Source organism: Ostrea edulis, chromosome 8 (genome assembly GCF_947568905.1).
Source record: "Ostrea edulis chromosome 8, xbOstEdul1.1, whole genome shotgun sequence".
Lineage (NCBI taxonomy): Eukaryota > Metazoa > Mollusca > Bivalvia > Ostreida > Ostreidae > Ostrea > Ostrea edulis.
The window spans coordinates 52,177,541-52,194,484 of record NC_079171.1 but is presented as its reverse complement, the minus strand read 5'-3'; the positions used below and the strand labels follow the sequence as shown (position 1 = coordinate 52,194,484).

At 36.9% G+C, this 16,944-nt stretch overlaps 3 protein-coding genes across 3 annotated transcripts; 1 reads left to right on the top strand and 2 right to left on the bottom strand.

Annotated features, from left to right (window-relative positions):
* Positions 1 to 491: 491 nt before the first annotated feature.
* On the bottom strand, positions 492 to 5,919 carry LOC130049184 (uncharacterized). The gene is made up of 2 exons (XM_056146436.1): positions 2,302 to 5,919; positions 492 to 2,157 (listed from the first exon to the last, which is right to left on the bottom strand). The coding sequence occupies exons 1-2, from the start codon at positions 5,258 to 5,260 to the stop codon at positions 1,256 to 1,258; spliced, it is 3,861 nt and encodes a 1,286-aa protein (XP_056002411.1). The 5' UTR covers positions 5,261 to 5,919; the 3' UTR covers positions 492 to 1,255.
* A 431-nt stretch (positions 5,920 to 6,350) lies between these two features.
* Positions 6,351 to 10,001, bottom strand: LOC130049185 (mucin-2-like). Its single transcript, XM_056146437.1, has 8 exons — positions 9,313 to 10,001; positions 8,677 to 8,793; positions 8,389 to 8,505; positions 7,883 to 7,999; positions 7,597 to 7,710; positions 7,085 to 7,201; positions 6,847 to 6,891; positions 6,351 to 6,698 (listed from the first exon to the last, which is right to left on the bottom strand). The coding sequence occupies exons 1-8, from the start codon at positions 9,746 to 9,748 to the stop codon at positions 6,358 to 6,360; spliced, it is 1,404 nt and encodes a 467-aa protein (XP_056002412.1). The 5' UTR covers positions 9,749 to 10,001; the 3' UTR covers positions 6,351 to 6,357.
* Positions 10,002 to 11,558: 1,557 nt separating this feature from the next.
* Positions 11,559 to 13,047, top strand: LOC130049187 (uncharacterized). The gene is made up of 4 exons (XM_056146438.1): positions 11,559 to 11,628; positions 11,781 to 11,837; positions 12,233 to 12,379; positions 12,584 to 13,047. Exons 1-4 carry the CDS (start codon positions 11,579 to 11,581, stop codon positions 12,816 to 12,818), a joined length of 489 nt encoding a protein of 162 aa, XP_056002413.1. The 5' UTR covers positions 11,559 to 11,578; the 3' UTR covers positions 12,819 to 13,047.
* Positions 13,048 to 16,944: the final 3,897 nt, after the last annotated feature.

The window sequence follows — 16,944 nt, the reverse complement described above, 5'->3', positions numbered from 1 at the left end:
ACTGCTTGCTCCCGAACCGATTGCTACAGAAGATAGTACCATAAACCCCAAGTTCAGACGTTAAAGTTTTCAGACTCAGATGAAACCGAACTATTTAATATGTATTACTGATCGTTACTTTATATATAGAAATTTGATTGTTTGTTATAAAATATATACAAACTTACAAGCTAGTTATAATTATTATATGTATGATGCATATCACAAAAGTCTGTAATTACAATGGACACTACCATGGATCTAACCTCCTACGTAATATTGTTAGGTGTTTCCTTATTACTATGTGTGTGCACATTGTTGTTCACGGTATTGTCGACAATAGGGGTGTGAATCCCAGATTCATACAACAAGCGACCGATAATGATGTCGTATTGTACGACTTCGCCACGAAATCTACCGTCTCACCACAGAACCTACGGCTCGATCATTACACGATATACAAAGATACAATCACACAAGGTCTATAATAACAACGAATAATGTCTTTTATCATTTTATTTGTGTATTTATCATTCAATAAAAAAAACAAAAACGTCAAAATATTTCGTTTTATAATCCAAATCCAAATGGCAACGTGTCTAAATTAGGAAGAATTCTCCTTTTAGTGTAAACCATCTTATAATTTTTAGTTTCAACCCTATTTAACAATTTTCGCTTTCTGCTGTCTCTCGATATTTTACAAGGGTTGACAATTTCAATTTGTCGGTCGTGTGAGGTACAGATTATCGACTTGATAGCCTGGAAATTGATAAGTTTCGAGTTGGCCCAGTTAAGTGTAAACCCTCTAACTTTGCATTCTTCTTTTCCCGACAGTGTGCGGTAAGCGTAGTTTTTAGGACCCCCAGAAACGAATTCGACAATGTACCCGTCTTGTGGAGAGATTTCATTAGTCAATTCTCCCAGGTGATTACCTATGGGGAGATAATTCAAGTTGTCCGACTTTTTTGTCTTGAAGATGACACTGTCTGTATCGAAATACAAGACGTTCTCGTTTAATTTGTCGAGAACGCCATACAATTTCAGTCGAGCCCACATGGTGGTAAAAGAGGCCAAGAATATATTAGTTTTATTGTCGAATGACGCGAATAGGGGGTTGTTACTCCATTCTAATTGAAGAATGTCTCTCGAAACAATGTGAAAGTTGTGTGGTACTTTTGTAGGATCTGAGAGCATTTGAAAAAAAATTTCGGCTTCCGATTCGTGAATGAACACGGATTGTTGCATGCCCAACCTCTGACCAAATTTCCCCCAAAAGCTATTCAGACAAAGTTTCGCTAAACATCGCAAACCGGGATTTTTTTTTAATTTTTTCATACTCTAATTGGATACCTTCGTTTTCTTTGTATTCCCTAATGTATTTTCTTTTGGTCTCTTCCGTGTCGCATTCGGCCGGAAATCCGGAAGCCTCCTGTTTTATTTTTAAAAACATGTTCACATACTGAGCGAATAATCCCCCCTCACACGACTCGACATCGTATTTGGAAGACTCGGCAAAATGATAAACTTCATAGATTTTCAAGATTTCGTACCCTTTTGACGTTGCCATTTGAATTTCAGGAGTACACCACGTGCCCGTGATGGATCTCTCTTCAACAGAGCATGTACATTCATTTTGATTTTCACTGTCTGCACACGTTTTACAAAGTGGGAACTTCAATTTTCCATTCGAATTGTATGGAAGTACGGGATGATAAAGTTTTCTAGGGGGGAGAATTTTTATTTTAGCCAGTCCAAAATATTGCGACAAGTCCTGAAAATCGTCCGTTATGATGGTCGGATGGCCGACGGGATACCGACAATACTTGTTGGTCCAGGGATAGAGACTGGTAAAATCGAAATATTGGATTGTTTCGTCTTCTGCAGCTTTATAATGCAGTTTGATGGCATTGGTGCGACCACCGAAAAAACTGTCACGTGGGTCGAGTCTGTCTTGGAGATCTAGGGTGGACACGAATTGTTGCAAAGCTACATTCTTCTCCAATTGAAATTTAAATTGATGCTCCCACACAATGACCAATTTGTATCCCAGATTTTTCAATTCCTTTTCTCTGTGTTTGGTCATGTCGTACAATTCTTTGATGGTCTGATTGGTAGACGGGTGTTTGATGGTATTCCTATCGTCTGGGAAACAGTTGGGACAACCGTGGAATACACAACCTGTACCAAAATGAACAATATCAATCCTCAATACATTCGTAATTAAGTCCAGGTACGCCGCCGCTGCCGCCCCCCCCCCCCCTCCAGTTTAGGGGGAAAACGGGGGGGGGGGGGGGGGCAAAGGTTAAAATAATAAGCTCTTACCATAGAATTCATAAATGGTTCCGTTTCCGCCAGGAATCTTGACAAACCCGTCACATCTGTAATTGGTCCCTGGCACTTGGAATTCACCACCGTTGAGAGCGTGGGAAATGACAATGGGGTTACCCCGCTGACGACTTTTTTCCATCAACCACTCCAGCCACTGGATGGAAATTTTGCTGTAATTGTCGCGCTTCGTGTATCCTTGAGATGGTACTACTGCCACGGGACTTTTGAAATGTCGTTTTCCTATCTGTACATTGTCGTCCTTTCTTAAATCGACGAGAGACGTCCAACAATCACCGAGATGGACCCCCTCTAAACTCTTATGATGACGAATGTCGTACAAATCCGATTCACCATCTTTGGTGATTTCTATTTTACTTTTTCCCTTCAAAAAGAGCGACTTGAATATCCCCATGCAGACACTTGCAATGGTGACAAAATCAAAGGGGTCGACTCCACCCGAGCTCGTTTTCTTGATGATTCCGTTTGCTTGAACCGTTTCCTCTGTTAGAGTTGTCACCTTGATCACCAAGTTTCTAAATTCTAGACACCCCCGCCTCAATATATCAACGTCCGAGCGACAATATTGCAACATTTCTTCTCGAAAGTTAAAGGTTTCGTCTCGTTTCGTTGCATGCCATTCGGCAAGCTTTTTCCGCTCCCCGGCCGACATGAAATCGTATCCGTAGTACTTCAACTCTGGATACGGCCCCACGTAGTTTTGATTGGCTTTAGTATTAAATAAATGGGGAAAGTATCCCTTACAGAGTTCCTGTAGACCGAAGGCATCTGGTATTTTGGCAAGCTTCATGGGCAGGAAATTGAGGGAATCCACAAAAGTCAAATTTAATTTGTGCGCAATGTGCATGTACATGATTTTAGAACCGTTGTAAATGATCTTGCTAGGTCGAATAGAGTGACGGTCTATGAGCACTTCTAAAACCGGATACAAGTCGAAACTTTTGGCATTGTGGGCAATCAAGATCGAATTTTTACAATGTTCACTGGTGACGAAAGCACAGAACTGCTCGGCGGCGTTGTCGCCAGAAAACACCACTTCCCTTTTTCCACAAGTGTCGGGACAAGGGGGGTTCACATATTCACCTTTATGGGTTCGGGAGCATTGCTCACACCGTGTTCCGCAGTAACTACAGGAGGCGCCCTCCACCAGTTCCCTTTTCTCACATATGTGACAGGTGGTCTGCAGCACGGCAAAGTTGACTTTGTGTTGTTGTAGACCACAGGACGGATCACGACAGTTCTGACAGAGTCTACAGTCTACACACTGGCGTTCTTTTTTGACACATTGGTCGCATCTGATGCAAGACGGTCGATACCCTTGCTCGCAATGAAAGATGTCCTCTTGACGCGTCTCAAAATCGTAGAAAATAAATTTTTTGTCTCTTTTTTCTAAATCACATCCACACGGTTTTTGATAACAATGATGTTCTCCTATTTGATATTCTAGACAGTTAGGGCACTGCCATTCTTGACAAACGTGCAAGTCGGGAGAGCGTTTACAGCAATGTAGAATGACCCTACATTTTTTACATTGGTGAAACAGTTCGCAAGGAGGAGGATAACTCTCTTTCTTGACGACTCTTTGTTTTTTATGACGTTTAAAACACGCCACGGAACGACAGACCCGTCCACAGGTTCGACAACCTATTTGGACATTTGTTTCTGGACAGTGGTCATGTAAGCAAACCTCACACGAGGTGGTACACGTGTGTTTGGATTTATCATTATACGGTTTTAAACAAGTATGGCAAAAATACGATGCCTTAAAAAAGCCTTGTATGCTGGCAATCCCGTGCCAGTGTTTTTCAGTTTCTGTGTCCACGTGATATAAATACAGACGTGGCTTGTCCTCGTCCTCCGTCACCCTGACAAATTTATTCCCTACTCTTGAGGACACAACGTTGATACAGACACCAAGTAAGGTTTCGAATGGTTCGATGTCGTTCAAACCTAAATATCTGTCAGTAGGAACTCCGGCTCTTTCACACAGCCACATCGCCAACTCCGTTTGCATTTTTTTTCTCGAGGTTTTCAAGATATTGTTGTAATAGGATCGAGTAACAGTACGGTGCTTGATGATATGGTCGAACATTGTTCCAGCATCTTTCCCCACTAAATTTGTCCACGTAACAGCATCTACTTTTTCACACGTTTTCAGGTAACAGAGACCAATGGAAATGGCCATACATACGTTGTTATCATTTTGTACGTGAAAAAGCGATCTCTTTCTTTCTACGCTATTTTTAGGACCAAAGAGAGACGTGATGGGTAATTTTCTAGGGTTACCTCCCCCTTTGGGCAAATCGATGGACCCTATGGTGATCAACAGATTTTCGTCCACGGACAAGCTTTCGTTCGAATTAAGTACTTTGGTGATCTCGGACAGGACGACATCTGCATTCAGATTTTCCCAGGATTGTAGCGGCACGACGATCGGATTGTTTAAACTCGAATGACTGATGACCACCCTTCCCAGATCCGCATCGTGACCCCGGGCCTCTGACAACAGGTCGTCGAACATATCGTGCAACTTGTTATGTATATCTAACAATTTATCCCCCTTCCACTGCTCGTTAAATTTGACCTTAAACGTGGTGTCGCGGGCCAAGTTTTTCTTAAATGTTCGAGTGTCTCTCTTCCAAATGAAATAGGGTTTTTCTAATGGGTCCTCGGAACTCCCCCCACCCCCCGACTGCCCACTCGTAGAGGGTTGATCGCCATCCTCTTGGGATGGTCTAATTTTTTTAGTTGGGGATTCCATCTCGGAAAGAACCTCCTGCCATAAGTCATCGATGTGCTTTTCCCACTGGAGCTCCCTTAATCTGTTCTCGACCTCGGCATCACCAGTAAGACCATTAACTGTAGCAAACAACTGCACGGTGTCTGGGTCATTCAAGGAGTCCAGGATTTCTTTTAATAAACCGCTGTCTGCCATCTCTTAATTACAAAAAAAAAATATATATAAATTTATATCCATGTCAAAGGACAAAAGGTATATTAATAAACATGGCTAGTTATTTGTTAAATGAAATTGAAAAACCAGTAAAACATTATTTTTACAGACAGCAGCGTAATGTCACAATTATCGGAATATCCATTTCGAACTTGAGTACATTAATAAAATATAGAAGGCAATATAGAAAGAATACTTTTTTATTAACAAAAATCCTGTAACAAAAATTTTAAGTATTTCCTAATACTTAACAAATTTTCAAAGAAATGACATTAGGTAAAAACAATGTTAAGAAATATACTGGCTTATTGACAAAAATATCTATAAATAGACATTAACATGCTTAATATCAAACTGTGCAAACTTATTCTTTAAACCCAGTTGCTAACCAAAAGAATTTCTAGCTAAACAAATGTTCAAAAATATTTAAAACCTGCATTGTTATTAACAGCATTATATCACAGGTAGATAATATTAAGCATAATACTCTATAACTATTGGATATTAAATATTATTATATAGAAATATGTGCTGCAACAATTAACCCTAATGTCATAACTTATACATCACAATCATAATAAGCAAATGATCAATGTTAAGTGTAAATCACATTTATCAGTTAAAATCAACTTAAACATCATTTTACATCAATTGCACATCCCAAAAATAACCAAATGATCACTGTCATATGTAAATTATAATAATCAGCAAATAAAGGCAGGACTTTAAATTTTCCTTTGATCAGTATTCAAGTAAAATACAAACTGTCGCATAAAATAAAAAAAAAATAAAAAATACAAAAACATTAAAAGCAACCATAGGAAAAACTAACGAGTCAATGTCCTTAAACAATACCGTTGCTCTGTACTACATGTACATTCATTAAAAGTAAAATGTCATCAAATTGTTTATGCTTTTTCCAATTCCAAAAAAATCTGTCATAAAAAATGCACAACTTTAAACTGATTACACATTCATAAAACTGTTTACTGTTATCATTTTCAAAACTTGTACACTACACAGTCATTAAAAAGTTCAAAACGTAGTAATATCATCCCTTTGAAAAACTAGTAAAGAAATTACAGGCTAAGTCTCTTCGCGACACTTTTAGCCCTGGTACGTTGTGAAATAGGTTCATCGTCATTATCACCAAGGAGAGGTCGAGTTACTGAAACTACTGTGTTGGGGGTTGACGCCGATAAACTGCTGGGGGTGGTAGCAATGAAAGATGGTGTGTGCAATAAATGCATTCTTATCTGCTCTACAGTTTCACGAGTGCACGGTGTTGAAGGTGGTGATGGTGTTCTAGGAAGATGGTTGACTTGCCTTCTACAGCAGCATTTTATTTTCGAAAGCAAAAGATGCCTTATCACAATCAGAATAATGGCAAGTGTTGTGACAACTGCCCAGGCAAAAACACCTATTAAAAGTTAGAACAAGTAATTACAATTAACACTTTCATCAATGCATCAAACACAACATACAAATACAACAAGTAATTATCAAAAAAAAAAATCTGTTCAGTTCATTCTCATGGATAATTAACATCAGTAGGGTTTCAAACTGACCTGCGGTCCCAGGCACGTCAAATTCTTCGGTAGATAATTGTAACCCTGGAATTTAAAAACACAAAACATTAGCCCAAAAATCATAATTGTGATAATCGTAATAGTCTCAACAAAGAATTTGCATGTCTACACAAGAATTTAACAATAAAGCTTTACAATTCATTTCTAAAAGAAATTGAAATTGGCTTAACATGTATGATATCTATTTATTAACATTTTTCAACAAAAGCAGTCCTACCTCGAGTTGTACTTTTCAATGACGCTGGCCCAATCCAAGCCCTCCCTTGTGTTCTTGCTGATGAAGTGGATGGTATTGTAGAAGTGGCCAACATCTTGGACTCTTCAGTAGGCATATCTGCAATACATTTTTTTTTTTTTACACAGAGGTGGTGACTATTTTGGGTTTTTTTTTTCCTGGTAAGAAAAATACTACTTTGCTTTTTAATCTTTCAATAATATTTCTGAATTATACTCTTGTTAAATTGTTGTGTAAAACTACTGAGTCAACCTAGTTCAATTAAGGTTATCCATCCCTCAGGTGTCAGAAATTGAAAATGCTCTTTTCCATTATCAATTTATATGTTGATCAAGATTCGCATTTGATATAGATATGTATTCTGGTGGATAATTGATAATCATTCAATCAGAACATAATAGAAAACATTTTTTTTTTTTTATTTCATCATTATCTTATATATGTATGAGTTACCCCGCCTTGCTGAGGGATATATAACGTTAAAGCAGTCCTACCTCGAGTTTTACTTTTCAATGACGCTGGCCCAATCCAAGCCCTCCCTTGTGTATTTGCTGAAGTGGATGGCACTGTAAAGATGACCAACATCTTGGACTCTTCAGTAGGCATATCTGCAATACATTTTTTTTTTACACAGAGGTGGTGACTATTTTGGGTTTTTTTTTCCTGGTAAGAAAAAAATACTACTTTGCTTTTTAATCTTTCAATAATATTTCTGAATTATACTCTTGTTAAATTGTGTAAAACTACCAAGTCAACCTAGTTCAACAAATGCAGTCCTACCTTGAGTTGTACTTTTCAATGACGCTGGCCTAATCCAAGCCCTCCCTTGTGTTCTTGCTGATGAAGTGGATGGTATTGTAGAAGTGGCCAACATCTTGGACTCTTCAGTAGGCATATCTGCAATACATTTTTTTTTTACACAGAGGTGGTGACTATTTTGGTTTTTTTTTTCCTGGTAAGAAAAATACTACTCTGCTTTTTAATCTTTCAATAATATTTCTGAATTATACTCTTGTTAAATTGTTGTGTAAAACTACTGAGTCAACCTAGTTCAATTAAGGTTATCCATCCCTCAGGTGTCAGAAATTGAAAATGCTCTTTTCCATTATCAATTTATATGTTGATCAAGATTCGCATTTGATATAGATATGTATTCTGGTGGATAATTGATAATCATTCAATCAGAACATAATAGAAAACATTTTTTTTTTAATTTCATCATTATCTTATATATGTATGAGTTACCCCGCCTTGCTGAGGGATATATAACGTTAAAGCAGTCCTACCTCGAGTTTTACTTTTCAATGACGCTGGCCCAATCCAAGCCCTCCCTTGTGTATTTGCTGATGAAGTGGATGGCACTGTAAAGATGGCCAACATCTTGGACTCTTCAGTAGGCATATCTGCAATACATTTTTTTTTTACACAGAGGTGGTGACTATTTTGGGGTTTTTTTTCCTGGTAAGAAAAAAATACTACTTTGCTTTTTAATCTTTCAATAATATTTCTGATTATACTCTTGTTAAATTGTGTAAAACTACCAAGTCAACCTAGTTCAACAAATGCAGTCCTACCTTGAGTTGTACTTTTCAATGACGCTGGCCCAATCCAAGCCCTCCCTTGTGTATTTGCTGATGAAGTGGATGGTATTGTAGTGGTGGCCAACATCTTGGACTCTTCAGTAGGCATATCTGCAATACATTTTTAAAAGGAGCGGTGATTATTTTTTTTTAGGGGATCTACAACAAAAACAAAATGTTTACTTTCAGTTTCACTGTACACCCTCTAACAAAGGGAACGTTTCAAACTTCCGATTTCACATTCCCTGTATGTACCCCGAACCCGATCATACGAGTACTTATTTTAGATACCAGTCACAGTTAGAACTGAAAACACGAGTTATTAATTTGTTCTTGATATTTACAGAAACGTTCTAAGAATCAGTTAAGACTAAATTACATAATTAAATACCAATACACAAGTTGTACAAACGTAAACATTCCATAGTAAAAGACGCAGTGATTTGATTGGTTTATGAAAATATCACGTGGTCCTATTTTTCTCACGATACATCATTCGTTAAAAACCCCCTCCTCTTCTAGCAAATCACCACAACAACGACAAACAACGACTTGTCGTTCAAAAAATGATATATTAAGTGGTCAAATACACGTTAATTTGAAATAATGAAAACCCTAAGTACTACTTACTGAATACACTGGCACATTGATGTCCCCTAATGTCCCGCACTACTGGAAAGTCAGTAAGGGACTCCCACTTTCTGTTGACCACAATATCGATAGTACACATAGGGACGCGAATTTCACGGATTTGGGTTCTGGCACGATTAAGGAAAACACTGACACAATTGTTCTTGTAAGTTTTACACGTTACAACTCCACGTTTGTTCAGACATCTTGGACACTGCGCAACATCCATAATTTTAGCAAAAGTATAAAAATCTTGAAGTGTCATCATCACTATTGCAGCACATATCACACATGCTGTAGTTCGTCCCTCCATTTTCCATTTGATAAAAAAGTCGCATGAGCTAAATTGATCATGTGACGGAGGATTCGCGGGTATTTCCATCAGCAACGCAACCTTTACACTTTTCATCAATTCATACCATATTTTTTTCGACATCCCATTAATCTTTTCTTTGTCTCATTTACTAAATGAGTTATTAGATTTATCTTATAATTCATTAATTTATTTTATATCAAATATTACAACGGGATTGGGCACAGTTTATAAAAACTTAATTCACCCTCTCCCTACATGTTGAACAAAAAATACAATATCATTCATTGGAATAAAAAATCTCTGGATCCGCCACTGTTATTGCAAATATGGAAACTCTGATTATTCTAATTATTCTTTTTTTTATTCAAATGTGTCAGTCACTCGACTTTAAGTAATTGGTTTTACAAAGTAGCGTTTAAAATGACTCTTTGATGTTTATTATACGAGTACAATACAAGCGGGCATGGTTATCTTTTTCAACTTCATCAGTAAATCGTCCTATTGAACTTGATTTTTTTTTAATAATCTGATTAATTTACAACCATTCGTAAGAAAAAAAGTAAAAAAGATATATTTCTACATGACAGGAGTTTTGCTGTGATTTTGCAGGTCTTATATTTACAAACGTTTAAAAATAATTTTTTAAAAATCGTCCCCTGGGCCCCAACCAGGGCTGATCATACCCCTTGCATAAAACCCGGACGGCGCCCACTCTAACCGTAGCTTCAAATTCCGGAGCTGCCCCCTGGTTTGAAAGACGGTTCCGAAATTATATAACAAATCATTAGGACATTTTTGTATGAGACAAGTGTGTGTCACAAATCTCACACATTCAGTCACACCACCATTTTTACGCATGTTGGTGACCCTTTAAATATCATATATAATAAATGTATTTTATAATCAAATTATTTTGATTGTTTATTTTCCCTACTCAGTACTGGCGCTGGCTGAGAATAGCCCTCATGTACATTTCAAGCTGATACAATGATATAATGACAGACAAGAGTCTCCAGTTTCCCCAACCATATATAGAAATGAGCATGATTCTGATCCTGTCTCCATGAAATTGTTCGGTTTTTTTCCCCCCTAAAGTTAGTAAACTAATTGTTAGTAATTCGTGTAGGAATTAATGATAATATAATATACAGCGGAAATACAATGATTGATGTTGTTCCATAACTACATTCATAATACATATATATTTTGTGTAAAATTAATCAGTAAGCTGAGATCATTAACCGAGTTAATTATTGAGGCCACGTAAATAAGTGGGACACTTCCTGCTGCAATGTTTGCGCAGGTATTGGACAACCGGGCGGTATTTTTCAAACGTGACTAAAAGGGGTGCAGATGATAAATACGATCAATAGGGGCACTTCTCGGTCATTACTCAACCAACCAATTATAGTGTTACGAAATTAGAGTTAAGAAACTCCAAAGACCCAATCATCATCCATAACGTCCACCCGAAATTATATATAAATGGAGTTTGCAAACAGAAATTATCATTGACAAAAAATCTGATCATGGCAGAAAAGTTTCTTGACATTCTGTAAGTAGAACAATTTTTAAAAAATATTTTTTTACTTAATATATATATATATATATATATATATATATATATGGGAGGTCATATCTTGGCCGAATGGGCTAATGTGCTGAGTTGACAGTCTTGCTAGGCGGAGGGTGCCAGGTCGCTGGTTCGACCCCGGGTTGGAGCGTAAAATTTCAGTACTTAGTTGTGAATATTTAGTGCTCTATATATTAATTATTTGAATTTCACATGTATCTTTCAGTATATATTACATAGTTTGAGGTTTTTTTTCTAAGCTTGATGGGTGAAGAACTAGAAATGGAATTTTTTTGAATTCAGTATGGGTCTGATTTACAGTATTTATTTTTTCTCCTGACAGCGACTCCACAAATTCATTCGAGGAGTTCGAACAAATGTGGTTGAAGATGAGTGAAGAGTTGGAAATGGAAGGCCTGCCAAAGCGGTGAGTTTAACAGCTTTTATAAGAGTTATCTTTCTTTGGCTTGATATGCCTACTTTCATGTAGTGCTTTGTTTCACGTTATATAGATAATATACATTATAAATATTAATGTTTTAATTGGAATCAGAAAGTGTGTTATATATTCTTTTAAAGGCCTTCCACTCCTACCCCCGAAAGTACAAGTCAAACCGAGACAATTCTACTTAAAAGGTATATATAAACATTAATTTTAGACTTGAAATGATTTTAGAACCATAAATTTTCCAATCATTTTAGTGTAATGTTACACCTTTTAACAATTTTTATTATATTTAGTAAATTTTAAACAGATAACGAGTATTTTCTCCCTCCTTTTAACAATTTTTATTATATTTAGTAAATTTTAAACAGATAACGAGTATTTTCTCCCTCTATCTCTTCAAAGTATTAAATCTCCAAGTTTCTCGTTTCTTCTTAACATTTTATATACGTAGAATTGGAATGATGTACATCAATGTTTTATTTGGTGCCAAAGACTAACTGCTTTTTATGAAGTAAAATTAAATTTATGTTCAAACTAAATTATCGAAGTACAAAGGAAAGTAATCCTCTCCATATCTCTTTAGACCTGAGAGCCAGCACAACTGCGGCACCTCAGCCAGTTACATGTACTCGCCGGCCATGGATTCAAACTGGCGGTTAGCAACCGTGATTGACGAGGAACCTTTGGACAGTTTCGAAAACTGTGAGAATTCCATCCTTACTACTTTCCGGTAAACATAAACATTTTATTTATACTTTGTTTATTATTATAATGTTTGAATTAGAGAAAATTTTAAAAAAAATTTAAATATCATAAAATTTAAATATTATGCATATTAACATCATCTCTAATCTGGGGAAAAGGAACTAATATAAAATATCTTGAATTGGTTTTTTTTTATTGCAACATGTCATTTTTATCCTGTTTATTGTAGACGAAAAAATCCTGAGAAATATAATTTGTTGGAAAAGAGGTTGAGGGAGCCGTTAGCAGAACAATTTAAATTACTCCGAGATTTGAGCGACCGCGTTTCAAAGGACTTGGAACAAATGAACATTATTGTTAATTATTTGGAGGACCAGTTGGCTCCCGTGACACCAAAGAAAAAGAGAGTGAAATTCACAACTTGTGATATTGACATTAACAATAACGTCAATACCATACTATGAATTGTGTAAAACTGTAAATATCCATTGAGATTTGTTTGATATTTTATATACTGATTGACAATTTCTTATTGTTAATCAGTTCATAATTTAATAAGAAAAAAAAGTAACGTTATAGAGGGCAGCTTTTATTGTACAAGTAGATGGAATTTTACTTTTTATGTCTTCAAAATATCCATAAATGTGTTCATAATTTCGTGGTAAATATGATAATAAAATATTACTTACTCAATTGAATTGGATCTTTTGATTGCAAGTAATGGTTGTGCATAGAATCTTAAAACTTGGCCTTTTTAAAGCAGACAAAAAAGGATATTTTTAGATCCCTCCCTTGACTGTTGCTATGTGAATTAAGGTGACCCTGATAGTAGATATTTATGGTATCATCCTTCAACTGTTGCTATATGAACTAAGGTGACCCTGACAATAGATATTTATGGTATCATCCTTCGACTGTTGCTATGTGAATTAATCCTTTAAGTGTTGCTAATCACCTCCTCACCTACCCTTGACTGTGGACTCACCCTTGGACTGTGGACTCACCCTCTGACTGTAGACTCCCCTTTGACTGTATACTCCCCCTTGACTGTATACTCCCCCTTGACTGTATACTCCCCCTTGACTGTGTACTCACCCCTGACCTCAATGACCTATGTGGGGGAAAACCCATGACGTCATCTTGACTGTATACTGTCCCCCTTACTACTTAGAGGGGAAACATATCTTGACCAATACATTGTAAAATGCCGAGATCTCGAATCTTCAATGCTTGCTGAACACATTTTGATAAACAATCTTTCAGACTTTTTCAATACGTCAAATAAAGTCTTTAAAATAAGTAAACTTGGCAAAAAATGATTTGCATCTACCATGTATTCATATATGTAGCTTGAAACTAGAATTGCTCCTGAAATTTCAAGAGCATCAGGATGTCTCAATTCATTAAATCATTGATTGATTCCCTGCATGCCTTCAGCTAAGGTATTTTCATATACATTCAGGGCCGTAAATTAACCTTCAATTTGGAGGAGGCAGAAAATTAGGCGGGGGGTCTGGGGGCCGCCCAGGCCCCCAGACGCTGAGCACATTTTGTGCACACTGAACACGTTTCGTGCAAAATCCTTGATTCTAAGGCCTTCTAAGATGTTACTTGACTAACTCATTCTAAAAGAAAGATTTGGAATGCTTTTTAAGGGAGGTATCATGTTCTTAGTTATTGGAAACAACATAAATTCTAATGAACTTTAAATTTTAATTTTTTTTTGGCTCAAAAGTTGGAGGAGGCAGCTGCCTCCTCGGCCTCCATGTAATTTACGGCCTTGACATTGCTGATCTACAATGTATTATGTTGACTAAAAATATAATGTATACCAATGTTAGTTTTTTTCATTTCATATAACGAATAGTTTTTTGTGCATGTGTCCCAAAGTCATGATCTAATACAAGATCCTATAAAGTGTAAATACACTATCTTATCTAAGTTTCATTTTGTAATCTTGATGTGCAATACGTTGTTGTAAAGCACTGTACAAAATATCAAATGAATATCTGCAAGTACGGGGGAAAAAGTTGGTAATAGGTATAAACTACCTCTTATCTGAGTGTAAAAAACAAATGGCATGACAAACCGAACCATATTGCTACTTCGATGTCCAGTGCGCGTGACCTTTGACCTTTTGACCCCAAAATCGATAGGGAACATCTTCATCCCATGGGTAGTCCATATGTATGATATGGTGACTGTAGGTGGAAAGGATAACGCTTTAGAGCCCGAAACCATATTGCTACTTCGATATCCAGTGTGCTTGACCTTTGGAACCCAAAATCGATAGGGAACATCTTCATCCCATGGGTAGTCCATATGTATGATATGGTGACTGTAGGTGGAAAGGATAACGCTTTAGAGCCCGGAAACCATATTGCTACTTCAATGTCCAGTGAGCTTGACCTTTTGACCCCAAAATCGATAGGGAACATCTTCATCCCATGGGTAGTCCATATGTATGATATGGTGACGGTAGGTGGAAAGGATAACGCTTTAGAGCCCGGAAACCATATTGCTACTTCGATGTCCAGTGTGCTTGACCTTTGACCCCAAAATCGATAGGGAACATCTTCATCCCATGGGTAGTCCATATATATGATATGGTGACGGTAGGTGGAAAGGATAACGCTTTAGAGCCCGGAAACCATAGCGTATTCAGACGGACGGACAGACAGACGGACAACCCGATTCCAGTATACCCCCCACAACTTGTTGCGGGGGGTATAAAAAGAGCTTACAAAAGGACCCGATTTAACGCTTGTGGAACAGTAAAGACTACTGCAGCTAAGATTTTATGCATTATATTTTTTGTTATTGGTAATCTAGCTTCCTGAGAGGGTAGTAGCTTGTTACAACATATCAGTAATTTGCGAACAATAAAAGTTTGAGTTGGATCAGGCATATTTACAATTTTGTGTACATAACTTAATGCTGATATATGCGAAGCAATGCTACTAGAACTGTACTGTTTTTCAAACAGAAAACCAATACAGTTACAAATGTCTATTGTAAGTAATTGTAGAGACACTGGGTCATTTCTGTAAGTGAGGTAAAGTTGCCAAGAATTTCTATATGAAGATCGTGCAGAGGGGGATAAAGCTGCCACCAGGATCGAACGAGTGGTTGGGGTGAACGCTGTATTAGCTGTGGAAGAATGACAGTTGCTTGCTGTTCTAAGAATGGTGCTGCCTCCCTCGCATTCTGAAATTGCAAACGTGACAACCTGTCAGCCACCACATTGTACTTGCCTGGAATATGCTTAGCCTTAAAAAAGATATTATTTGAAAGACACACCAATACCAAACGACGAAGTAGATGCATAAGATGTTTTTCTTTACTGGATTGTTTATTTATCACCTCCACCACTGCCATATTGTCATCTTCGCTAGCCAATGGTTTTCGGTCCTTTCCGCTCCCCATAAACCCTTGGCCGATCGAGCTATCTAAAAGTTGGCAATTTTTAGCGAAACGCGATTGGACTCAATTAGTATGGATCGACCAATCAGCGACCGCGTTACAAAAATGACGTATGAGCGCCTCTGTGTTCGTAATCGTTTTAGACTCTTTAATTAATATAACGAAAGTACCATGTAAATAACATTCCGAATCATGTATAAATGGCGGCTTTTGACAACAGCACATGCTGTGTTTATTTTAATGAAATATCTACGAAACAACGAGTCATTAATTCACCAGCCTTTCAAGTCTTACAAGTACAGGAGGTATTGCAAAGGATTTTGTCAGACGATGATAAGTATGTCTGTACGTTTTGTTTCGCTAAATTAAATCGTTTGTCAAAAATTGACTACGATCTAAAGAATAAATTGGATGCACTTAAAAAGGAAAAGGATGAGCTTCTGAAAAAACTACGTGAAAAAATTAACAATTTCACAGAAGAGACATATAACATGACGTCAAGTCACTGCAAACTTGAACTGTTATGACGAGATGAGTGTCAAAAACTTCAGACCTTATTTCAAACTGCCTATAAGATGTCAGAACACTATAGTAAAATTCACGTGTCTGAATTGTATTTTAATGTTTTATATGTCCGAATATTTTAAAATAGTTTGTTTAATTATATTGATTGAAATTCAGCGTATTTACACTGCTTTCGAAAAATATACTTTTGAAATGTACTCTGTTTTATACCAGTGATAAGAGGTAGAATTTTATGATGTGTTTATAAAAGAGTCTAGCGCAGGTAATTTATGAGGATTGATTTGAGATCTATTACGGAAATCGTAAGAGGAGTTTGTTCTCTACCCGAATCTTGCTTGGTTAAATGTTTGATGACTTTGTTTGAATACAGATTACCATCAAATGTGTAGGTAAGTGTGTCCGTAAGTAGAACTCTTCATGAAATACGTGTATTTTGTACATAAGTAATACTACCATTTTTCCCAAGCACATTTCGGGTACACAAGGATACGGTGAGTTCATTTATCAAACAAATAGTTTAATATAATTGTTAAATGAGCTGCGCTGAAGCGATTTATGTGAAACACTTCACAATTATAAATGACCGCCACGTGATCAACGAAGTCATGTGATATCATAACAGATATGCTAAAATATAGCCGA

Bases quoted from the DNA above. Each gene is read 5' to 3' on its own strand.
- LOC130049185 (XM_056146437.1), bottom strand. From the start codon at position 9,748: ATGTCGAAAAAAATATGGTATGAATTGATGAAAAGTGTAAAGGTTGCG. The intron at 8,506-8,676 runs GTAGGACTGCAT...AATGTATTGCAG, and splicing joins ATTGAAAAGTACAACTCAAG to ATATGCCTACTGAAGAGTCC. The intron at 6,699-6,846 runs GTCAGTTTGAAA...AACTTTTAATAG, and splicing joins TGACGTGCCTGGGACCGCAG to GTGTTTTTGCCTGGGCAGTT.
- LOC130049187 (XM_056146438.1), top strand. From the start codon at position 11,579: ATGTGGTTGAAGATGAGTGAAGAGTTGGAAATGGAAGGCCTGCCAAAG. The intron at 11,629-11,780 runs GTGAGTTTAACA...ATTCTTTTAAAG, and splicing joins ATGGAAGGCCTGCCAAAGCG to GCCTTCCACTCCTACCCCCG. The intron at 12,380-12,583 runs GTAAACATAAAC...TGTTTATTGTAG, and splicing joins TCCATCCTTACTACTTTCCG to ACGAAAAAATCCTGAGAAAT.
- LOC130049184 (XM_056146436.1), bottom strand. From the start codon at position 5,260: ATGGCAGACAGCGGTTTATTAAAAGAAATCCTGGACTCCTTGAATGAC. The intron at 2,158-2,301 runs GTAAGAGCTTAT...ATTTTGGTACAG, and splicing joins AACCATTTATGAATTCTATG to GTTGTGTATTCCACGGTTGT.